The sequence below is a fragment of the Indicator indicator genome, chromosome 15 (assembly GCF_027791375.1).
Source record: "Indicator indicator isolate 239-I01 chromosome 15, UM_Iind_1.1, whole genome shotgun sequence".
Taxonomy (NCBI): Eukaryota; Metazoa; Chordata; class Aves; order Piciformes; family Indicatoridae; genus Indicator; species Indicator indicator.
Window position 1 is genome coordinate 18,401,049 of NC_072024.1, and position 24,651 is coordinate 18,425,699.

At 50.5% G+C, this 24,651-nt stretch overlaps 1 protein-coding gene across 1 annotated transcript in view; it reads left to right on the forward strand.

The window, feature by feature from the left end:
* Positions 1-24,651, forward strand: part of FGD3 (FYVE, RhoGEF and PH domain containing 3) — a 71,682-nt gene that overhangs the window by 8,037 nt on the left and 38,994 nt on the right. The window contains exons 4-7 of the mRNA XM_054387257.1: positions 8,731-8,820; positions 10,019-10,155; positions 13,502-13,658; positions 24,173-24,311. Of these exons, the coding sequence (XP_054243232.1) occupies positions 8,731-8,820; positions 10,019-10,155; positions 13,502-13,658; positions 24,173-24,311 (523 nt within the window). The remainder of the gene's footprint in view (positions 1-8,730; positions 8,821-10,018; positions 10,156-13,501; positions 13,659-24,172; positions 24,312-24,651) is intronic.

The window sequence follows — 24,651 nt, forward strand, 5'->3', positions numbered from 1 at the left end:
CCTGACAGCTGGCATCCAGAATCTGTTGGCCTGTTCCACCTCCAGTAGGACAACAGGGTCCTTACTGCCAAGGGAGACCTGTGTCTTGTGTGCAAGAACCTCATGTGGGACTGCAGGAAACAGCCAAGCAATGAAGACTCCAACCAGTGTCTGTTTGCATCTCCTGCCTGTCTTGACATAGATTCATGGAATGGGTTGGGAATGGATCAAAGACCATCCAGTTCCACTCCCCTGCTATGGGCAGGGACACCTCCTGCCAGCCCAGGATTGCTCAGGGCCTCATCCAGCCTGGCCTTGAACACCTCCAGGAAGGGGACAGCCACAACCTCCCAGGGCAACCTGTTCCAGTGTCTCCCCACCCTCACTCTAAAGAATTTCTTCCTCATCTCCAGTCTCAATCTGCCTTCCTCCAGCTTCAATCCATTCCCTCTCCTCCCATCTTTACAAGCTCTTGTCAAAGTACCTTCCCAGCTTTCTTGTGGCCCCTTCAGGTACTGGAATGCTGCTCTTAAGGTCTCCCCAGAGGCTTCTCCATGCTGAACAGCCCCAACTCTCAGCCCGTCCCCACAGGGGAGGTTCTCCAGCCCTCCGATCATCTTTGTGGCCTCTTCTGGTTCCAGCATTTTGATGTCTCTCTTATGCTGGGGGCATCTCTTCAGCAGTCTCTGGTGAAGCCTTGTTTATATTTCAGATGGGCAAAAACTCCATATCCAGGCAAGGCTGCTCAGCTGCAGTTGTTGGTTTTCCCCTCTTGTGTGTGCACACACTGGGGCACTTTGCTGTTTAATTTGTATACCTTGTTTTACCTAAATCATGCAGCTGTAGGTGTGTGTGACTGAAATGGTGTCTGAAAGGTTATTTGCTGCAACATGCAGGCAAGAGAAAATGCAATAAAGATCTTTAATCTGGTATTAAATCTGCTGCTGGGACAGTATCAAGCCAGTTGTGACAAACCCAATCAGAAGACTTCACCATTGACTAAGAAGTGATTTGCTGACCAATATGAAGGAGACAACACCTGTGTCAGGTGTGACCAGGTAAATTTTCTCCTCAATCTGGTGGCTGAGCTCAAGGATGAAGTTGCTGAGCTAAAGGATGAAGTAGCAAGGCTCAGGACTATATGGGAATGTGAACGGGAATTAGACATCTGGGAGCAGGCTTTGCAGACCTCCCGTGTTGAGGGAGGCATCCCCAGAAACAGGAAGGGATGGATACAGGTCCCTGTCAGGGGAAGCAAGGGGAACCCATCCCGGCCTTCTTCCCCTCCCCTGTTGCCCTTGCACAATAAGTATGAGGCCCTGCAGGCTGAGGGCAATGTGGATGAGAGGGCTGAAGAGGAACCACCTAAGGATATATCTAAGGCAAAGCAGTCCCCACCAACCATAAGGACTAGCACCATAAAGAAAAAGAGAAAGGTTATAGTTCTTGGAGACTCTCTCCTGAGGGGAAGAGAGGGACCCATATGTCGTCCTGACCCATCCCATAGGGAAGTCTGCAGCCTCCCTGGGGCTCAGATAAGGGACATCACAAGGAGACTCCCAAAGCTAATCCAGCCCACTGACTATTACCCATAGCTGGTAATCCACGCTGGAAGTGATGAGATTGATGAGAAGGGCACCAGGATGATTAAAAAGGAATTCAAGGCCCTCAGACAATTGATTGAAAGGGCAGGAGCTCAAGTGGTGTTGTGCTCAGTTCCTTCAGTGGCAGGGGTGTACACTGAGAGGAACAGGAGAACCCACACCATCAGCAATTGGCTCAAGGGATGGTGCCAGAAACAGAATTTTGGGGTCTTTGATCAAGGGGCAACTTTTACTGCACCCGACCTGCTGGACCTTGATGGGGTGAATTGATCTCGAGAGGGCAGGAGGGTACTAGCATTGGAGTTGGCAGGGCTCATTGGGAGGGCTTTAAACTACGTCTGAAGGGGCTGGGTGAGGAAATCGGTCTCTCTGGAGAGGAGAGAGTGGGACATAAAGTTAGGTTAATTGAGAAATCAACAGCCCAGCTGAAGTGCAGGCACGCCAATGCACACAGTGTGGGTAACAAATGAGAGGAACTAGACGTCTGGGTGCAGCACGCAGACTATGATCTAATTGCCATCACAGAAACATGGTGGGACGAGTCCCATCATTGGAGTAGCGCACTGGGGGTCACAATCTCTTTAGGAGAGACAGGCGAGGGAGAAGAGGAGGAGGGGTGGCCCTGTACATTAGGGAATCTCTTGATGCCACAGAACTTGAGGGTGCGGATGAAAGGATTGAGTGCCTGTGGGTTCGAATCAGAGGGAGGCCTCACAAAAGTGACATCCTGATTGGAGTCTGTTATAGACCAGCCAAGCAGGATGAGGAGGCAGATGAAATACTCTATAAGCAACTGGAAGCTGTCTCAAGATCATCAGATCTTGTCCTTGTTGGGGACTTAACCTGCCAGACATCTGCTGGGAACTTAATTCAGCAGAGAGGAGGCAGTGCAGAAGGTTCCTAGAGCGTATGGAGGACAACTTCTTGATGCAGCTGTTAAGTGAGCCTCCCAGGGCTCAGGCTCTGCTTGATCTGCTGTTCTCAAATAGAGAAGGGCTAGGGGGCAGATGTGATGGTCAGAGGCTGTCTAGGGTGCAGTGACCATGAGATAGTGGAGTTTTCAATATGCAGGGAAATAGGAGCAGTAACAGAACCCTCACTTTGGACTTCTGGGGGGCAAACTTCAGCTTGTTTAAGCAACTTATTAGGAAAGTACCCTGGGTAGCAGCCCTTAAGAACAAAGGGGTCCAGGAGGGTTGGACCTACTTCAAGCAGGAGCTCTTGAAGGCACAGGAACTGGCAGTTCCCACGTGCCGAAAGACGAGCCAGCGGGGAAGGTGCCCAGCCTGGATGAGCAAACAGCTCCTGAAGGAATGAAGGGCAAAAAAGAGGGGAAATCACCTTGGGAAAGGGGGGAGGCAACTCAAGGCACGTTTAAGGATGTTGTTAGAACATGTCGGAGAGAAATCAGAGAGGCAAAAGCCCAGCTAGAACTCCAAGTGGCCACTGCTGTGAAAGACAATAAAAAGCATTTTTAGAAATATCTTAATGCTGAAAAGAGGGCAAGAAGAACCTCCACTCTTGATTGGACCTGGAGGGAAGCATTGTAACTAATGAAAGGCTGAGCTTCTAAATACCTTCTTTGCCTCCATTTTCAACAGCAAGGCAGGAGGACTTTGGGACAACTGACCTCCTGAACTGGTAGATGGGGTCAGGGAGCAGTGTAGTACCCCTGACTTCCATGAGGAATTAGTTTGGGACTTGCTGAGCCACCTGGATACTCACAAGTGCATGGGACTGGATGGGATCCATCCAAGGGTGCAGAGAGAGCTGGCAGATGAGCTGGCCAAGCCTCTCTCCATCCTTTTCCACCAGTCCTGGCTGACTGGAGAGGTCCCAGACGACTGGAAGCTGGCCAAGGTGATGGCCATCCACAAGAAGGGCCGGATGGAGGAACCTGGAAACTCCAGGCCTGTCAGCCTGACCTCAGTGCCAGGGAAAATGATGGAGCAGATGGTCTTGGGGGCAATCACTGCACACCTGAAGGATGGCCAAGGGATCAGGCCCAGCCAGCATGGATTTAGGAAGGGCAGGTCCTGCCTGACCAACCTGATCTCCTTACTGTGCTCAGGTGCCTGCCTGCTGGATGTGGGGCAGGCTGTGCATGAAGTCTACCTGGACTTCAGCAAGGCCTTTGATACCAGCCCCCACAGCAAACTCCTGGCCAAGCTGGCAGCCCCTGGCCTGGACAGGAGCACCCTGTGCTGGGTTAGGAACTGGCTGCTGGCTGTGGCCAGAGAGGGGTGGTGAATGGTGCCACTGCCAGCTGGCAGCCAGTCACTAGTGGTGTCCCCCAGGGATCAGTGCTGGGCCCCATCCTGTTCAATCTCTTTCTTGATGATCTGGATGAGGGGATTGAGTCAGTCATCAGTAAATCTGCAGATGACACCAAGTTGGGAGCAGGTGTTGATCGGTTAGAGGGTAGGAAGGCTCTGCAGAGGGATCTTGCCGGCTGGGCAGATGGGCAGAGTCCAACAGGATGGCATTCAACAAGTCCAAGTGCCGGGTGCTGCACTTTGGCCACAACAACCCCATGCAGAGCTGCAGGCTGGGGACAGAGTGGCTGGAGAGCAGCCAGGCAGAAAGGGACCTGGGGGTACTGCTTGACAGTAGGCTGAACATGAGCCAGCAGTGTGCCCAGGTGGCCAAGAAGGCCAATGGCATCCTGGCCTGCATCAGGAATAGTGTGGCCAGCAGGGGCAGGGAGGTCATCCTGTCCCTGTGCTCAGCACTGGTTAGCCCACACCTCGAGTCCTGTGTCCAGTTCTGGGCTCCTCAATTTAAGAAGGACATTGAGAGACTTGAAGGGGTCCAGAGAAGGGCAACGAGGCTGGGGAGAGGCCTGGAACACAAACCCTACAAGGAGAGGCTGAAGGAGCTGGGATTGTTTAGCCTGCAGAAGAGGAGGCTCAGGGGTGACCTCATTGCTGTCTACAACTGCCTGAAGGGAGCTTGTAGCCAGGAGGGGGTTGGGCTCTTCTCCCAGGCAAGCAGCACCAGAACAGGAGGACACAGTCTCAAGCTGTGCCAGGGGAAGTTTAGGCTGGAGATGAGGAGAAAGTTCTTCACGGAGAGAGTTGTTAGGCATTGGAATGTGCTGCCCAGGGAGGTAGTGGAGTCACCATCCCTGGAAGTGTTCAAGAGGGGATTGGACATGGCACTTGGTGACATGGTTTAATAGTCATGAGGTCTTGGGTGACAGGTTGGACTTTGATGATCCTTGAGGTCTTTTCCAACCTTGTTGATTCTGTGGTTCTCCAGCCCTCTGATTATCTTGGTGGCCTCCTCTGGACCCACTCCAGCAGTTCCATGTCCTTCTTGTATTGGGGGCACCAGAGCTGGATGCAGTGCTCCAGGTGGGGTCTGGGCAGAGCAAAGTGGCAGAATCACTTCCCTTGACCTCCTGGTCACACTTCTTTTGATGCAGCCCAGGACAAGGTTGGCTTTCTGGGCTGCCAGTGCATGTTGCTGGCTCATGCCAATCTCCTCATCAACTGGCACCCGCAAGTCCTTCTCTACAGGGCTGTGCTCAACCCACTCCTCACTCAGCCTTGCATTAGTGCTTGGGATTGCCCTGACCCAGGTGCAGGACCTTGCCCATGGCCTTGCTGGGCAATTCATGAGGTTGGCATGGACCAGTAGCTCCTGGAATTGAAGTGAAGTTCAGGAATAAAGAGAAGTGTGGGGAAAAAATCAGATTTGCTTTGTCCTTCCCTTTTGCTTCAGATCCCTTTCCATCCACACATCCCCTGGCTGGGGAAGCCATATTGCCTGATAAATGGCTTGCTTTAGTCTAGCTTCAACTCTGCAGTGTGATGTGGCTTCTCTTGGGAATCTGCAGCAGAGCCTAACAGATCTTGCTGTTGGCCCAACAGTACTGGAATATGTTTTCAACTCTCAGAAGCGACTTTGTGGGCTTCCCAGTTATCTTTTATCAAAATGGAAATAAACAAGGGGGATTTATTAATTTGGATGATGTCTTGGAAAGTGCCAGGAGTTCCAGGAACTGAGGCTTATTAAAAGCCCCTTGTGATCCAGGAGCAGGCTGAGAATCCAGGTTGCTGCAGGGTGTTGCCCAAGAGTTCTCATATCAAGCCTTTTTCTTTTCTTATTTTCATTTCAGATTTGCTTTTCATGATAAACAGGTCAGTCTTTTCACCCCAGGCATGTTTGGCAGGCACCCAGCCAGGCCACTGAGTGGGTTGGCAAGGAGCAGTGATGGGCACTTCTGGCCACATCATTGCGCAATTGAGCTCAGCATGTGCCCTTCCCCAGCTGGTGTCTGTGCCTGGGCTGTTTGAGGCACAGATGCCAGTCTGACCCTTAGAAAAGCTGCTTCTGTTTGTTTTCAGGCTGGTGTTTCCTTTTTAGTTAAAATGTTTAGTGGACAGTTACAGCTGGAAATGAATTTTTGAACCTTCCACAGTGAAAGTGCATCAGGTGCCTGCTGCTGCAAGCACTGGAATGAGCTTCAGAGCTTCCTGTGTCGTGAAGTCAGCGCCCACTGCTTCCCCTTCCTCACCTCTTGTCACCCTCAGCCTGGCCCTTGGAACAGGGCTGGAGGAGATGTGACTGCAGTGCATGGCTGGGGACTGTGGGCCTGACGCCACCTCCCAGCCCAGCCCTTGGGACAAGGCGGCAGGAGAGGTGTATGCAGTGCATGGCTGGGGACAGCAGCCCGGTGCTGTGGCTGTGCTGAGCATGCAGCAGCCACGTTGGGCACAGCAGCAGTGATGTGCAGTGACAGGAACTCAGTGGCCCAGAGCCTACCCCAGGTGGAAAGCTGTAAATGTAAGGAATAAGAATAACGCACATCTGAGTTTGCAGAGCTGCTTTCCTTTTGCTTTAGAAACACAGCGTGAAGTGCCTTGGTCACAGTGAGCTGAGCTGTGGCTCAGGCCCTGTTAAAGCTCTGCTGCTGGGGCATGACACCAGGTTAAAAGAACAGAGCTGTTCAGGGCTAATTCATCAGCTCATTCATTTAAAAATCAGTCTGCATTGAAAGGCAAATATATTGCAAAGTAGTCTGAAAAACAGCTAGCTGCACCTAGCAGAGACAGCAACTGAAGACAGAGTCACTCTTTAGGGCCGAGCTCAGGCTGGGAGTGTGTTCAGCAGTTGTTTGGTATTTAAGCAGATGTCAGCAAGTTTATTGGAAATCTAAACTGAATTGCAGATGGTGAAGGTCAGGAGGTTATGAAGTGCCTCAGCTATGTAAAGATTTACTTCTGAGAACAAAAGTATTTGGTTGGAAATAATTATTTTTCTGGATTCAGACAAATCAAAGGAAGCTCTTGGCAGCTGGCATGCTGAGGTATTACATCAGGGCCTTTTGTTCAGGCACTCTTCTGTGCCTGGCAAAGCTGGCAGGGAAATTCTTTTTGTGAAAGGTGCTCAGAGTGAGCTGGAATTGGAACAGGCAGCAGTGCATTTCATTTTAAGCTGTGGTATGTTGGATTTGCTTGTAACAAATTCAAACCTTTGCTGTGCTGTCATTTGTAATTCTTTTTCCCTAAATATTCATATATGGAGCTGGATGACTGGAGCAGGATGTTGTGTAGCATGCCAGAATAGCTTAAAAGAGGTGGCTTGAAGTGTTTGGAGTAGCAGAGAAAGCAGAGTGCCCTTTGCTCATGGCTTGCCATCTTTAGGGTTGTGCCTGGAAGAGAGGCATTGCTTTGAAGGAAGGCTGATGCTGTTTTAAATGTAGAAGAGCTGTTCACCTTCCCTCACTGCCTGTGTCACAGGCCTGCAGGTCCTTCCTGCTGGGTGCAGCCTCATTTCAGGTGGGATAGCTGTGTTTGGTTCATGGCTTCCAGCTCTTTCACTTTGCCAGCAGGGGGATTTGCATTGTTCTTGTCAGCTTTGCTTAGAAACAAAATAAGGTGATACTGAAGAAGCGTACAGAGAGAATTTAATGGACATTCTCTAATGGTGTGATGGTGGACCACACAGTTACAATCAGAAATGCCTGCCACAAATGCTACCAGGTGCACAGAGCCAGACTGCTGCGATAGAGAGCACTGCTGGTGAGCAGCCCAGGTGCTCCCTGCACCGGGAAAAGCCCTGCATGTTTCCTACGCTTTCTCTGGGCTGGTACTCCATGGATTTGTCCAGGACCTCCATCACCCTGCATGGAGGTTTGCCACATGCTTGAGGAAATTGTTCTTGCTCTTGAAGCAGCATCTCAATAATTTAATTTGATGCCTTTTAATTTTCCCCTGGAAAAAGCAATGAATACTTGTATGCCATTGATGCTGTCTGTTCCATTAATCATTTATCTTCTCCTTTGCTTTCATATCAGTTATCAGTTGTTTTCTGGTTGCAGTCCATTAAAGTTTCCCTATGTTTGATCATCCGTGCTGCCCCTTTTGGATGCTTGTGTTCCTGAACAAAACTCTCAGCCAACTCTCAGGTCTGGGCTGGTTTGGTTATGCGTAAGCATGCTGTTTAGACTCTTTAAAAGGTTTGTAGGGCTTGTCAGAAAGTTAAAGCTTGGATCCTAATAGTTCAGGTATTTAAAAGCACTTAGAGAGCAAAGAGTCTGTGTAGCTTCTGAATAAACTGTGAATAAAGCCAGTGCTTCATAACCACCTTCAAGGTTTTTAGTTAGTCCTTTCTCATTCTATTTTTAAAGTGAGGTTAATGAAGGCCTTCACTGAGTGACTTGGGTTGCAGTGCTGAAAATGCTTTCCAGGGAACTGGCTGGTGTTTAAAGCTGCACAAAACCATGCCAGAGAGGGGAGGGAAATCTGAGGCCAAACAGGTCTGGTTTCTAGTGTTCACTTACAGGGCCTGAGTTGATGTACAGTCTAGTGCCTTAGTTACCAACTGGACTGGACTTATTTCCAGCTTTGGAGGATGCTTCTGGTTCCTTAGAGAAAACCGTAATGAACTAGAGTGATGTCCTGCTTAGCCATTGGCTGCATCACTAGGTTGCTCCTTCAGGAAATAGCTTTAAGAGTGTCTCTGGAACAAACCCATTGATGAGAGATGTGGAGCAGGTTCTGAACTGTATTAACTTCCTGCACTCCAGGCTTCTCTGCTGGTAGGGAATTTGTCCCACTGAGAAAGTGGAAAGGAGCAGCTGATAAAACTGAGGTTTGGAGGTGCAGATGGATTGTGTTATTTGTGACCTTTTTTTCAGTGTACAGAGCCCCAAAAGCTATTCAACATCGCAAATGAGCTGCTGCATACAGAAGAAGCTTATGTTAAAAGGCTCCATCTGCTGGACCAGGTAATTCAGTTTTGCATCAATTCCCTTTCTTCTCTGTGAGCAGCAATGACGTCTCCCGTTCAGCCCCTAATCTATAGCCTGGTAACATGAAAATGCCATTTCTAAGTGGGAGGTGGAGTTTGCTTGCCAGGCTCTGTGCTATGGGTCTCAGACGATAGCTCTGTGGGCTGGGGCCTGAGGGTGAGGGTATCAGAGAAAGGAATTGGGAAGCAGTAGCCTTGATGCAGGCACCATCAGCCTCCAGTTCCTTCCTGAGCATATGTGGACAGGAAATCACAAGGTGCTGAGGGCACTGAGAAGTGATGAAATCCATGACTGCTCTGTAATGTGCAAGGTTGTACTAAACTGAGGCCACAGGGGCCAGCCCTGCGCTCACAGCCTGGCTGGGGCTCTCTGTCACCCACTGTGTTTCATAAGTACTGTCCAGAAGGTTTGCATGTGGGGATAAAGCAGAACTGGTGTGATGAGTCTGAGCTTCCTTCCACAGAAACACTGAGCTGAGTCTACACGGGTCAGGCGTTTCTCTCATGATGTCAAAGAACAAAAAGCCACAGATAGGCAAGAAGGAAGTAAAAGTGAGGATGAGTCACAGTGCTTACCAAATACTTTTTAGAAGCGAGAAGAAAAAGGGAAGAAGAAAAGCAAACTGTTACCTTGCTAGAAATGTTGTTAGAAGTTGTAATTTGTGGAGTCCTCTACTCTGCCCCTCTAGGACTTCTATAAAGACTTTCCAATATTTGCTTTGGATGACCAGAGAGACCTTTCCCAGACCCTAGAAATCTGAGGAGTGCCCTTCCCTTTTGTTCAATGCAGTGTCGTTTTGCCCCCAGAGAAACAAACTAATCCTGTGGGGTTTTTTGCCTCACATAAGGAGGAAGAAGAGCCCTTCAGGGAGTGGTTCTTTGTGGCCTGCACACCCAAACACAGGGTGCCTGATCCTCTCAGTAGCATCTATCAATCTTTTTCAACTTGCCCCACAGATTTTTCCAGTGGATGACTGTGGCCAATGGTTACGAAGGTAACCCTGACTGCCTTACGTTTTGTGAACCTCCTGGCAGACCTCGAGGGCTGGCTACCAGTGATCAAAGATTTGGCTGTGTCCTGAGGCACTCAGCTCTGTAAGCCTGCAGTCTGAAGCCAGCATGTCTAGGGGTGTGTTTGTAAATGGCTCTTGGCGCTGTCTCCTTGTCTCCTGCAGGTGTTTTGCACGAAGCTGTCAGAAGCAGGCATTTCATCTGAAGTGATAACGGGCATCTTCTCAAATATTTCCTCCATCTATTGTTTCCATGGGCAATTTCTTCTTCCTGAGCTCAAGACAAGAATCACACAAGAATGGTGGGTACCTGTCACTACAGTTATTTTAAAACACACTTTCAAGAAGCTGTGCCAAGCATAGGGCCTAGCCTGGCTCCAGGTTTGCAGCTGTGTGACCCAGTAATTCACTTGTATTGAGTCTCTCCAGCATTTCTGACTGCAGGAGTAGACCTGAGAGCTCAGAATGTCCAGAGTGTGCTGTGAGAATTTTTTCAGCCCCAAGTGCTGCCAGAGCTGTTCTCCTTACTGCAGTTCCACTCTCCTTGTAGTGCGGTACTAGGAAATCGCAGTAGTGGGAAGCAAGGAAGGAAGGAAATTGCTTGTTTTGGCTCCACTATGAAGTATTAAAAAACCCACACGTGGTTACATCTCCAAGAAGGTAAATGCACCATAGAACCCTAGAATAGCTTGAGTCGGTAGGGACCTTAAAGATCATCCAGTTCTGACCCCCTGCCATGGGCAGGGACACCTTCCACCAGCCCAGGCTGCTCAAGGCCTCATCCAGCCTGGTCTTAAATGCTTCCAGGGATGAGTGTCCACAGCTTCTGTGGGCGTCCTCTTCCAGAGTCTCACCACCCTCATTGTAAAGAACTTCTACATAATGTCCAATCTAAATCTGCCCTGCTCCAGTTTCAAACCATTGCCCCTCATCCTGTCACCACAGACCCTTCCAAACAGTCCCCCTCCAGCTTTCTTGTAGCCCCCTTCAGGGAGAAGGTCTGAGGGTCTCCCCAGAGCCTTCTTTTCAGGCTGAACAGACCAGACTCTCTCAGCCTGTCCCCACAGGGGAGGCTGAAGGAGCTGGGATTGTTTAGCCAGGTGAAGAGGAGGCTCAGGGGTGACCTCATTGCTGTCTACAACTACCTGAAGGGAGGTTGTAGCCAGGAGGGGGTTGGTCTCTTCTCCCAGGGAGCCAGCAGCAGAACAAGAGGACACAGTCTCAAACTGTGCCAGGGGAGGTTTAGGCTCGAGGTGAGAAGAAAGTTCTGCACGGAGAGAGTTGTTAGACATTGGAATGTGCTGCCCAGGGAGGTAGTGGAGTCACCATCCCTGGAGGTGTTCAAGAGGGGATTGGACATGGCACTTGGTGACATGGTTTAATAGTCATGAGGTCTTGGGTGACAGGTTGGACTTTGATGATCCTTGAGGTCTTTTCCAACCTTGTTGATTCTGTGGTTCTCCAGCCCTCTGATCATCTTGGTGGCCTCCTCTGGACCCACTCCAGCAGTTCCATGTCCTTCTTGTATTGGGGGCACCAGAGCTGGATGCAGTGCTCCAGGTGGGGTCTGGGCAGAGCAAAGTGGCAGAATCACTTCCCTTGACCTCCTGGTCACACTTCTTTTGATGCAGCCCAGGACAAGGTTGGCTTTCTGGGCTGCCAGTGCATGTTGCTGGCTCATGCCAATCTCCTCATCAACTGGCACCCGCAAGTCCTTCTCTACAGGGCTTTGCGCAACTTACTCATCACTCAGCCTTGGATTGGTGCTTGGGATTGCCCTGACCCAGGTGCAGGACCTTGCCCATGGCCTTGCTGGGCAATTCATGAGGTTGGCATGGACCCACCTCTCCGGCCTGACCAGGTCCCTCTGGATGGATCCCTTCTCTCCAGCATGTGCACCACACCACACCGCTTGATGTCATCTGCAGACTTGGAGAGGGTGCCTCAATGTCACTGCCCATGTCACCAACAATGACATTAAACAACATCAGTCCCCAGTTCTGATCTTGAAGGACTCCACTCATTGAACCATTGCCTGGAACTCTTTGAGAGTGGCCATCCAGCCAATTCCTTATCTAGCCAGTGGCCTATCTCTCAAATCCAGGTCCTTCCTATTCAGAGACCAGGATGTCATGTGGGACAGTGTTGAACACTTTACACAAGTCCAGGTGAATAACATCAGTTGCTCTTCCTTTATCCACCAAATCTGTCAGGCAAGATTTGCCCTTAGTGAAGCCATGTTGGTTGCCACCAACTACATCCTTGTTTTTCTTCTGTCCTAGTGGAGTCTTCAGCAGGATCTGCTCCATTGTCTCGCTGGGTACTGAGGTGAGCCCAGCGGGCCTGTAGCTGCCATGGTAGTACAGTCTGGACTTTACACATCACATTGCAGATATTGTGAATGACTTCAATTAATTTTTGGGGGTTATATAAAATTTGATGTTAAAATTGGTATTACAGGAGCCAACCCATGGGAAATCTGGCCAGATCAGATCACTTCATATCACAAATCAGCTTATGTCTGTTATGCAACCACTGGTGCTGTTGAGCATTGCACAAGCTTTTACCCCAGAATTTGTTTGCCTTCTGCTCTGAGAGAGAATAAATACTGGGTGCTTACAGTGTATGTGCACTTCCCGGAAGAAAAGAGGGGTAGTTTTGGAAGGGTTAGGGTTTTTTTCAATGAGTAATAAAGGTCACGATCCAGTTAAAATTTGGCCACTGTAACAAATTGTAGATAAGGCAGAAATGCAGCAGCAGATAGAAAGGTTGTGATTGTAAAGCACATCTGGAAACTTGATTTGAGATAGCACAGCAGCTGCAATGTCCTGTTATTGAAGGTGCAGGGAGAGCTGATACTGCACCTTCCCAAGGACCCTGAGTGGTGAAGACCGGACCAAAGTTCACTGCTCTCTTGGCTGAGCCCAGCCTCAACATAGCTTATCAGTGACCAGAGGGAATAAAGGAGCCTCAGCACCTTTGTACCTGGCTTGTGTTTGCATGGACAGCTGTAATAAAATGGGAGGAAAACTGGAGAGTCTGGAAGTCAGAAGAGGGCATGAGCTTGTTGATTGGCTGGTGAGGGTTAGGGCAGTCAGACCGCATGTTGTGAGGTCAGCAGGACAGAAAAGCTCAGGTGGGGGGAAAGGTTGACTTGGCCTGCCTGTGAATTTGGAGGAGACAAAGATGTGTGGCTACTGCTGTCCCAGCCTGCTGAGGTGTCTAGGTGGACATGTGCCTGGCCCCCTGGCACTGCTAAGCTGGACTGAGCATCATCTTTGCACTAAAGCCTCTGCAGAAGATTGGCTGAGGGTAGAAAATTATTTTGGAGAAGCAGAAGTTTGCCTCAAGATTTTTGTGCTGGACAGCAGAGGTACACAGAGGTGTCTTTAACAGCACATAGTCAGCTTCAATCTAATTGTCAGTGGGGAGAGGAGATGGGGGACAGGAATATCATCCTTCCTATGGCTAGATTAAGGGTTAAGGCTTCATCTAGGGTACCTTATAGATTGCTTTCAACTTAGCCTGAAATAGCTGGTTTGCATATGTGTGTGTTTATACATGTGGGGGAGAACTGTGACCTCCCAGAGAACTGAGCATAGCTCTGGCTGCCAGAGATCTCAGGACTTAGCTGTGTGCTTCCCACAGGAACATGAACCCACGGCTGGGAGACATCCTGCAGAAGCTGGCTCCTTTTCTGAAGATGTATGGAGAATATGTGAAGAACTTCGACAGGGCCATGGACATGGTGAACACATGTATGCAGAGGTCCTCTCCCTTCAAAGATGTTGTTCAGAACATACAGGTATGTTGCTAGTTGGCATAATGTGCCTTGGAGATCCTCATCTACTGGTGCGAGGGGTTTTGGTTTTGCAGTGCTTGGCACGCCGTTTAGCTACAAGATAATGCTGCTGTAATGCTAAAACCACATCACTCTCTGGCAGTCTCTCTGCTGTCACACAGGATTTTCACATAGGTGGCTTTTTCTTGCTTACATACTTAAGAGTATCAGAAGTCACAGAAGGAAAGTTTACCATTAGGCCAACAGCTCTGACTGCAAATACCCATTTATAAACTCTTCCTTATTTCTCTTCCCCATGAGTAGTTCAAAACAGATTGCTGTTTTGATAGGTATGTTTTCATTCTGAGGTTTGTCTTGGGGCATGTCCCTGACAAAATCTGCGCTGGTAAGACTTTGCTGAGCCTCACAAAGTGGCAGGCAGCTCTTGGGGATCACAGCTCTGCAGGAGGACACTCAGCATGAATTTCTGTGTGTTCTAATTATATAAAAAGCTGTGTGGGGAGGGGAGAAGAGCTGTGCGTAGGCTGGCACGGAAACCTGCTCTCCTCTTCAGGCTCTGGGCCAGCCGAAGGGATACTGCAGGCTTCAGCAGGCCTCCCTGGGCCACTGCAGGGCAAGCAGAGCCCCTGCTTTGGGAGGGCAGGGCTGGCAGGGAGCAGGTTAAGCTGGGGAAGGAGCTCAGCTGCCTGCCCTAAATGGAAAGACTGTGGCTGGGCCAGCTGTTGGGAATCAAGCAATCCCCCAGCAAGCTGGGAGAGGAGGGGCCCTGCAGGGAGCGTCAGGGGCTGCTGGCTGGTGACTGAGACAAGCATTTTGGAAGCAGGAACTGGGAAAGGTCTTCTCCTACTAGACCCTCACTCCACGTGGCCTTTTCTAAATCTTTTTCTGTCTGAACTCAGCCTGCTCTCACCAAGGTTCTGCACAGCAAGCACTGTACAATAAGCATGCAGATGTTTTGCTGTCTTCCACTTGTGCCAAGCCACTGCCTTGGCTCTCTGAAGTGTTAATCACTTTGTGACTGTTTCCCTACAGGACAGGCCTCTGCCCCACCCAAAATACATGTCTCTCTTCTCAGCACTGAGCTACCAACACAGATGATTTACGATGGTGGTCAGTCAACTAAACTGGTCTGCAGCTGTCCAAGCCTGTGAGCGTTTCTGCTGTGGCTTCAGCAGCATTGTGGCAGGCAGTTGGAGGCAGAGGACAGTGCAGGCAGTGTGGAGGCAGAGGACAATGCATTCAGGAGGGGAATCTCTGAGCCCTGCTGATGGCAATATTGCACTCAGGGTTGTTCTATCAGTGTCATTACAGCACCTTTTGCTTCTGTCAATGGCTGTAGCTGCAGGAGGCAAAGATCTGACCCACGATACTTGGTACACTCATCTGATTTATCTCTGTACTATCAAAAGCCACAGTTGGAGTCTGTTGTGACCCTGCAGTAACACTGTCCACCTAAGCTGTTAATGGAATAGTTAAAGAGCTTAAGGCATTAGCAGTTATTAATTGGAAAACAGAAAACAAAATTCAAATGGTGCTCACAAGTGATTGGCTGCAACTTACCAGGGTTTGCTTTAGCTGACCTTGAAGATAAACAGACTTTCTGGTGGGTTTACATTCACCAGTTGGAGCCAAAGCTTGAAAGCTGGTGAGATTCATAGGACTTCTCTTTTGCTGGCCTTCTCCTTATGCTGACACAGAAGTAGCTAAGGAAAGCTGTACCTGTGTTTCAGATTGTCACATGAGCCAAACACAGAGCAAACATTTATTGTTCTCTGCTGAAGCCCTTTGAATTGCAGGGTAAACTCTAAACTTGTTTAAATTGCATAGTGTGACCAATCTGAGAGCCTTCTCTGAAGGCAGGACCAGAGGGGTAGATGAAGGGAGAGCAGTGGGTATCATCTGCCTCAACTTCAGCAAGGCTTTTGGTGCCATCTCCATAACATCCTCACAGGTAAACTCAACAGTAGTAGGTTAGATGGTTGGACTGTGAGGTGGGTTGGAAGCTGGCCCACAACAGAGCTCAGAGAGGAGTGATCAGCAATGCAGAGTCCAGCTGGAGGCCTGAGCCCAGTGGAGTTCCCCAGGGGTCAGGACTGGGTCCCGTTTAGTTCAATGTCTTCATCAATGACCTGGAGGAGGGGATTGAGTGGGCCCTCAGCACGTTCGCTGGTGATACCAAGCTGGTGGGTGGCTGACATCCATCAGGCTGTGCTGCCATCCAGGGAGACCTGCGCAGGCTGAGAGCTGGGGGAAGGGGAACCTCATGAAGTTCAGTAAAGACAAGTGCAGAGTCCTGCACCTGGGGAGGAACAAGCACCAGTACAGACTAGAGGTCATCCTGCTGGAAAGCAGCTCCATAGAGAAAGACCTTGGAGTGCTGGTGGGCAGCAAGTTCTGCGTGGGATAGCAATGGGCCCCTGTGGCAAAGAGAGCCAATGGGATCCTGCGGTGCAGCAAGAAAAGTGTGGCCAGCAGGGCTAGGGTGAGTTTCCTCCTCTTCTACTCTGCATGGCTGAGACCACACCTGCAAATACTGTATCCAGTTTTAGGTTCCCCAGTTCAAGAGGAACAGGAATCTGCTGGGCAGAGTCCAGTGGAAGCTATGAGGATGATTGGGAGACTTGAACATCTCTGCTGTGAAGAGAGACTGAGAGCCCTGGGGCTGTTTAGTCTGGAGAGGAGAAGGCTGAGAGGGGATCTGATCAATGTCTATCAAGATCTGAGAGCTGGGTGTCAGGATGAAGGGGCCAGGCTCTTTTCAGTGGTGCCCCATGATAGGGCAAGGAACAAGAGGTACAGGCTGGAACCCAGGAGGTTCCACCTCAACATGAGGAGAAACTCCTTTGGTGTGAGGGTGCTGGAGGCCTGGAGCAGGCTGCCCAGGGAGGTTGTGGAGTCTCCTACTCTGGAGAGATTCCAAACCCGTCTGAATGCACTCCTGTGCGACCTGCCCTGGGTGATCCTGCTCTGGCAGGGGGTTGGACTGGATGATCTCCAGAGGTCCCTTCCAACCCCTAACATTCTGTGATTCATAATTCTATGACCTGAAGTTTTTGACAGTATCAAGATCCAGATCCAGAATCTTGCCTGCACTCTGCTCAAGGCAGGGCAATGCGCATTTCTAACTGTATTTGTGTTTTTGAGATCCTGGATGTCCTGAGAAAGCACCTTTGGGACGCTGTGCTGCTGTCATTTCATCTGTGTGGGTACAGTTAGTAGCCTGAAAACAAATCTGACATGCTGGAAGGCAGAACCTGGCAGGATCTAAGACTATTTAAGGAAGCATTTCTTACAGGAGCTGTGGCTATGTTTCCACGCAGTCTAGCTCTTGTCCACACTTTGGTTCTGATGAGGAGTATAACAAAGCTGGGAGGCAGACTGATGGCTCACAGAGGGATGTTTTTCAGGGTAAGATCTTTTTCAGTATAGGCTGCAACTGTTCCCCAATTTTCCTTGCAGTGCTCAAAGGAGGATGGTGTAGATCAGCAGGTTGGGGGGGAAAAAGGACTTGGAATGAGGCTAAGTTCTCCACGTGTCAGTAGCTCTTTCAAGATCTCCCTCTAGGTCCATGTCCCACTGAGATGAATCTCCTTTTACACATGCAGTGACTTCTAGCTGTATTTCACAGGTGAAATAAACAAGCCCCTCTTCTTCAAGGTGGCTCACGAAGAGCCTGGCAAGCAATGGCTTCCAACCCTTACCATTCTGTGGTAGTGTTAAACATTGCCTGTTTGGAACAGTTTCTTTTGTTGGTAGACCACATGTGGCATGCGAGTACAGCTGCCATGAGCCTTGGAGTGACAACCCCCTCTTTTTCAAGGTGTCTCACAAAGAGCCTGGCAAGCAGTGGCACTCACAGCCCTGCCCAGAGGCTATGAAAAGCATTGGTAATGGAAGGTTCAGCTGTGGGTGGGGATGAACAGAGCAGTTTGCCAACAGGTGTCTTGCTCTTGTGAAAAATAAAGGTAGGATGTGCCACTGACATGCCACAAAGCTTGGTGACATCTGTGGCAATGTTGGAGCCACAGCTCACACAGTGTAAATTCATCCTGGACAAAAAAGTCTGAGTTGCAGCAGGTTTGAGCAAGTTTCAGTGAATCTTGATAGTTTTTCAGAAAGCTGACAGGATTTTGCACAAACAACTGTGGCAGTTTAGGCTGGGTGCCCCCTGCCACTGCCACATGGATTGCACCTCTGGTGTCCTGGGTGCCTACCCAATAGGGGTGGACACAGGAAATGGCGTATTTCTACCCATAAATCCTGTGCCCTATAAAGCCATCTGCAGAGTCATATTCTTCCTCTTTCTTCCCTCTCTGCTCCCATGGGAGATGCTCTCTTATCGGGTAATGCCAGGGGAATATCCTCAAGGCCACTTAGGCCTGTCTAGGCCTAACGCCAGGAGGAGAATGGAGGGGGGGCAGTCTCAGACCTGGCCAGCCTGAGACTTGCCTAGCAGTGGGAGGGGGAAGAAAGAGCCCTGAGGGTTTGGGTTTACCCTCAGATGGGGAGAAGGGAAGGATTGGGAAGCTTTGGGAATTCTGTGAGGGATTCTATACGCTTTGGGATATTCTTGGCACTATGCTTTGTAGTCTTCTGTAGCTTCACCAATTGCTTTTCCATTTAAACTTTCCATCACTCTCCAATCCGTTTGTGTGAGTGTCATTCTTTTGTCCCTTTCGGGGCAAGAGACGTTCTGTCTGGCCTCAAACCAGCACAACAACTAAGAAAACATTTGTTTCAATCATATTTTGACAAGACAAGGTGGAGTGCAAAACTGTTTTCTATACAGAGTGACAAATGAAAAATAACCTCATCTTATTTACTAAACTTTGCCAAGAGTTACCGTGCACAGCCTGGGACTGGAAAGGCACCATCATAAAAATAACCAAACAATTTCATTTGCTGAAAAAAGAAGAGACTCTCAAGGGCAGCTAACAGATGAAAGACTCCCTAGCTAAAGACTGTACCTCTGCAGCCAGTCTTTTCTTTTGTTCTCCAACTGCTTTCACTCTAGGGCTGCAGGGGCTTGCTGCTAGCTGCCCGAAGCACTCCTTGCACGCACGATTGTGGCGGCTGTTGGTCTGCCAGAGCCTCGAATTCGGAGCATTTTGCACAGATCACCTGTATTGGGAAGATGCTTTATTAGCCATCATAGAAAGACAGGGCCCAGAGGCTATGAAAAGCATTGGTAGCGGAAGGTTCAGCTGTGGGTGGAGATGAACAGAGCAGTTTGCCAACAGGAGTCTTGCTCTTGTGAAAAATAAGGGTAGGATGTGCCACTGACATGCCACAAAGCTTGGTGACATCTGTGGCAATGTTGAGCCACAGCTCACTTCCTCCTGCTCCCTTCTTCTGTGGTGTGTCAAGGTTCATTCTATTGCAGGAATAAAAAGACAGTGAAGAAGGCTGTAGTAAGTGGATTTGGGAATATAAACCAAGTGCTAATATACAGCAGTGCAGTTCTGTCCCCTTTCGGTCCTTCCCAGAATCTCTGATTCTATCCATCCTAGTTGTGTTGTCTGAGAACCAGAGTGCTCACCCAGGGGTCATGATGACTTACCCTGGGGTGATGATGGCTCACCCAGGGGTCATGATGGCTCACCCTGGGGTGATGATGGCTCACCCAGGGGTCATGATGGCTCACCCAGGGGTCATGATGGCTCACCCAAGGGGGATGATGGCTCACCCAGGAGCGATGATGGCTCACACAAGGATGGTGACGGCTCACCCAGGGGTGATGATTACTCACCCAGGAGCGATTATGGCTCACCCAAGGGTCAGGATGGTTCACCCAGGGGTGATGATGGCTTACCCAAGGATGATGATGGCTCACTCTGGGGTGATGATGGCTCACCCAAGGGTGAGGATGGCTCACCCAGGGGTGATGATGGCTTACCCAAGGATGATGATGGCTCACCCAGGGATGATGATGGCTCACCCAGGGGTGAGGATGGCTCACCCTGGGGTGATGATGGCTCACCCAAGGGGGATGATGGCTCACCCAAGGGGGATGATGGCTCACCCAGGGGCGATGATGGCTCACCCAAGGATGATGATGGCTCACCCAGGGGTGATGATGGCTCACCCAAGGATGATGATGGCTCACCCAGGAGCGATGATGGCTCACCCAGGGGTGAGGATGGCTCACTCTGGGGTTATGATGGCTCACCCAGGCGTCATGATGGTTTACCACCATGCACTGCTGATTTTTCAGGTAGGCAGTGATTAAGTAGCACCAAGGATTCCAAAGGCAATGAAGAGTCTTCAGGACTCAAGGATGACTGTTTAAGGGGTCAGGAGCACAAACAGTGTTCTCTTCCGTCCCCCTAGCTGTGGGAGGTGATGAAGGAATTAATAGGAAGAGCAGATCAATGCCTGACTCCAAGGCTGGTGTCCCCCTCAGGACTTTGGGTTCTTTAATTGTGAGTTGACTTACAGGACACCAGACCTGCTGGCAACAGAGGGGACACACTTGTCTCAAAGGGGGAAAGTGGCCCAGCCCAGGAGCTGGCAGGACTTGAAACTGAATTGGAAGGGGGAAGGGCACAACCCCAGGCTGGCTGGAAATTAAGACAAGCACAGCACACTGGGGTCTGAAGGATGGGGGCTAGCAAGGGCTGTCAGTGCCCTGCCAGTGGAGACAGGGAATGGAGACCCAGGTGGCAGCAAAGACACAAGGGTGACAGATGGGTTAGCAACCACAGGAGCACCTGAGGCCAGGCAGGCAGAGACTGGAACTTCTCCCTGCAAAAAAAGTGGCGAGGCCTTGAGAGCAACCAAAGAACATTGACACTGCCTGCAGCAGGGGAAGCAACAGGAGGAGCTGGGAGCCGTTGGGTGCCAAGAAAACTACGACCTAGTGGGCATCACAGAAACTGAGTGGGATGTCTCACACCACTGGAGTGCCACAGTCAGTGGCTACAAACTCTTCAGAAGGGATAGGCAAGGAAGGATAGGCGGTGGGGCAGCCCTGTGTGCCAGGGAGTGTTACAAATGGCTGGAACGTGATGATGGTAGGGAGAGGGTTGAGTGTTTATAGGGAAGAATCAGGGGAAAGGCCAAGGAGGCAGATGTCCTGGGGGGAGTCTGCTATAGATCATCCAACCAGGATGAAGAAATGGAGAAAATACTCTTTAGGCATCTGGCAGAAGTCTCGTGATCACTGGCCCTTGTTCTTGTGGAGGTCTTCAACTTCCCTCCTGCATGCTGGAAATAAACCACAGCAGAGATGGAGCAGTCCCAGAGGTTCCTAGAGTGTGTGGAGGAGAACTTCCTGGCACAGCCGGTGACACAGTCAACTAGGGAAGCACCTGCTGGACCTACTGTTTGTAAACAGAGAAGGACTGGTGGGGGATGTAATGGCTAGGGGTCATCTTGGGCACAGCAATCACATGGATTCTCCCTCCCTGGAAGTGTTCAAGGCCAGCTTGGATGAGGCCTTGAGGAACCTGGGCTAGTAGGAGGTGTCCCTACCTATGGCAGAGGAGTTGTGTGCTGGTTTGAGGCCAGCCAGAACATCTCTTGCCCCGAAAGGGACAAAAGAATGACACACGCAAACGGATTGGAGAGTGATGGAAAAAGTTAAAATGGAAAAACGAATTGGTGAAGCTACAGAAAACTACAAACTACAAAGCATAGTGGAAAAGAACATCCTAAAGCATACAGAATCCCCTCACAGGATTCCCAAAAGCTTCCCAGTCCTCCCTTCCTCCCACCTGAGGGTCTACCCAACCCCTCAGGGCTCTTCCTTCCCCCCCCTCCCACTGCTAGGCAAGTCTCAGGCTGGCCAGGTCTGAGACTGCCCCCCCTCCATTCTCCTCCTGGCATTAGGCCTAGACAGGCCTAAGAGGCCTTGAGGATACTCCCCCGGCATTACCCGATAAGAGAGGACATCTCCCATGGGAGCAGAGGGAAGAAAGAGGAAGAGAATGACTCTGCAGATGGCCTTATAGGGCGCAGGATTTATGGGTAGAAATACGCCATTTCCTGTGTCCACCCCTCTGGGTGGGCACCCAGGACACCAGAGGTGTATCTCATGTAGCAGTGGCAGGGGGCACCCAGCCTAAACTGCCACATTCCACCCCTTATTTCATACCCATAATTCCTGCACCCAAAACATATCATCAAATCAGAACAGTCCTTAGATGACGTCTGGCAAAGTCCAGGTCCTCATCTGGGCGTCCTTCCGAAGAGTCCCTCGGGCTCAGGTAACAGTTCATTCCAGCTCTTCTCCCTCATTGGTGGAACCTCCCAGCGACGCAGAGTTCATTCTTCTGCACGGAGAACTCTTCATGGGTCCGACGGACATCCTGGCCACCTGGAAACAACCTCACAACTTCTCAGTCACGGACCTTTCCCAACGCAAGTGCTGATCGCTTCCAGGCGCAGGCACGCCGCCGCGCGCAGGCACGCCGCCGCGCGCAGGCACGCTGCCGCACCTCCTGAGCGATAAGCGCACCGAGGCGTGGAGGCATCCGGCTACACAGCCCTCCCCCGGAGAGGGAGTGGCTGCACTGCAACCCGCCGAGAAGAGAGGCGGAGCCAGGTGCTTAGGCGCCATTTTCGGAACGCGTCCGAAAGTCAAGGGAGAGATAACAGCGAGAGCCGCCGTCACCTTTGCAGCCGCGGTACAGATCCAAACCGCCGCCACCCCTCGGGTCACACGAGCGGCTTTTCCAGCCAAAGCTATACTCGCTCCCTGGGCCCTCGGAAGCAGCCTTTGAACTGGAGCCACCGCTCGCCCTCTTGATTACGGGAGCCATCGCTCACCTCCCGCTGCGGCTAGCCCCCACCGCCGCGGGACAAGCCGACCCTGGTCTGCTTCCGACTGTCCCTCCCCCTTCCTCGGCTCCGCGCCGCTCTGCTCGCCGCTGGCGCCGCGGGGAACAAAAGGGAAAGGGACAGGCACCGCATTCTTAAGCTTTTCCCCCGAAGCAAATGGCTACAAAATCACCGCTGCCGCTTGGAAGGGCAGACGGGATTCTACGCCACCGCTATGCACCAGGGCGTCCCCTCGGAACCCATAAAACGCTCACACGATCGCGCCAGCACAAAGCCTTGAGCCCAGCCACCAGAAACAACAACGCCCAGATACCATTTTAACTTTTCCACCCCTGCACCTCTCCAAACCAACCTGCAGAGCCCCGCAGGAACCATCCTCTGCTACCAAAAATCTGTGCTGGTTTGAGGCCAGCCAGAACATCTCTTGCCCCGAAAGGGACAAAAGAATGACACACGCAAACGGATTGGAGAGTGATGGAAAAAGTTAAAATGGAAAAACGAATTGGTGAAGCTACAGAAAACTACAAACTACAAAGCATAGTGGAAAAGAACATCCTAAAGCATACAGAATCCCCTCACAGGATTCCCAAAAGCTTCCCAGTCCTCCCTTCCTCCCACCTGAGGGTCTACCCAACCCCTCAGGGCTCTTCCTTCCCCCCCCCTCCCACTGCTAGGCAAGTCTCAGGCTGGCCAGGTCTGAGACTGCCCCCCCTCCATTCTCCTCCTGGCATTAGGCCTAGACAGGCCTAAGAGGCCTTGAGGATACTCCCCCGGCATTACCCGATAAGAGAGGACATCTCCCATGGGAGCAGAGGGAAGAAAGAGGAAGAGAATGACTCTGCAGATGGCCTTATAGGGCGCAGGATTTATGGGTAGAAATACGCCATTTCCTGTGTCCACCCCTCTGGGTGGGCACCCAGGACACCAGAGGTGTATCTCATGTAGCAGTGGCAGGGGGCACCCAGCCTAAACTGCCACAAGTTGGAACTGGATGATCTTCAAGGTCCCTTCCAGCCCAAACCGTTCTGTGAATCTCTGAAATGACAGACTTAGCACTTGTTGCGGGAGTTGATCATCAGAGCTGACACCTGGGGCTTCCAGCAGGCAGGCTTTAGCCTGTTTTGGAGGCTAATCAGCAGAGTCCAGGAAGGCCAACGGTCTCCTGACTTGCATCAGCAATGGTGTGACGGCCAGCAGGGCTAGGGGAAGAATTGTCTCCCTGCACTGGTGAGGTCCCACAATACCCCATATGCTGAGTTCAGTTTTGGGCCCCACACTTCAAGAAGGACACTGCAGTGCTGGAGAAGAGCAGTGAAACTGGTCAAGGGTCTAGACCATGTGTCTTATGAGGAGCTGCTGAGGGGACTAGGATTGTTCAGCCTGGAGAGGAGGATGATGAGGGGAGACTTCATTGCTCTCTACAACTCCCTGAAAGGAGGCTAGAGCCAGGTGGAGGTTCATCTCTTCTCCCAAGTAATCAGTGACAGAAACATTTTCAGGTTGCACCAGGGGAGGTTTTGATTGGACATCAGGAAAAATATCTTCACCAAAAGGGTTGTCAAGCCCTGGAAGAGGCTGCCCAGGACAGTTGTGGAGTCTGGTTTACGGTTGAACTTGATGATCTTAAGGGTGTTTTCTAACCTAACTGAGTCTGTGAAGGTGTCTCACATTCTAACTGTGTGGGAATGGTCATTTCTGATTGTTGTTTTACAGTGTCTGTTTTCTCTCCCTTGCAGAAACAGGAGGTGTGTGGCAATCTGACATTGCAGCATCACATGCTTGAACCAGTGCAGAGAATTCCCCGCTACGAGCTTCTCCTAAAGGACTATTTAAAGAAACTTCCAGAGGAGTCTCCAGACAGGAAAGATGCTGAAAGTACACCTGAACTCTTCTTTAACTAATGAGCACCATAAAATCTTGGAGAGCTTTTTTGTGTTCAGATACATACAGCTAGGACTGGGCTAGAAATGAACACCTGTGAAGGAAATGATTGCCAAAGACAGCTCAAAAGGATTTGGAGCAGAGGGTAGAGAAGAGAAGGGTTGATGTGTCAGCAAAGGGGACTTGGGAAATAAATGGCAAAATATTGAAGTTTGTAGTGGTAGAACATCTGACTTTTTTATTTAATCCATTGTATGGCCAATGCAGGAGGTCATTCTGACAGCAGATGGAGGAAGAAACTGCTTGCTTAGGAAAGCAGGCTGGGCTTTGTGAG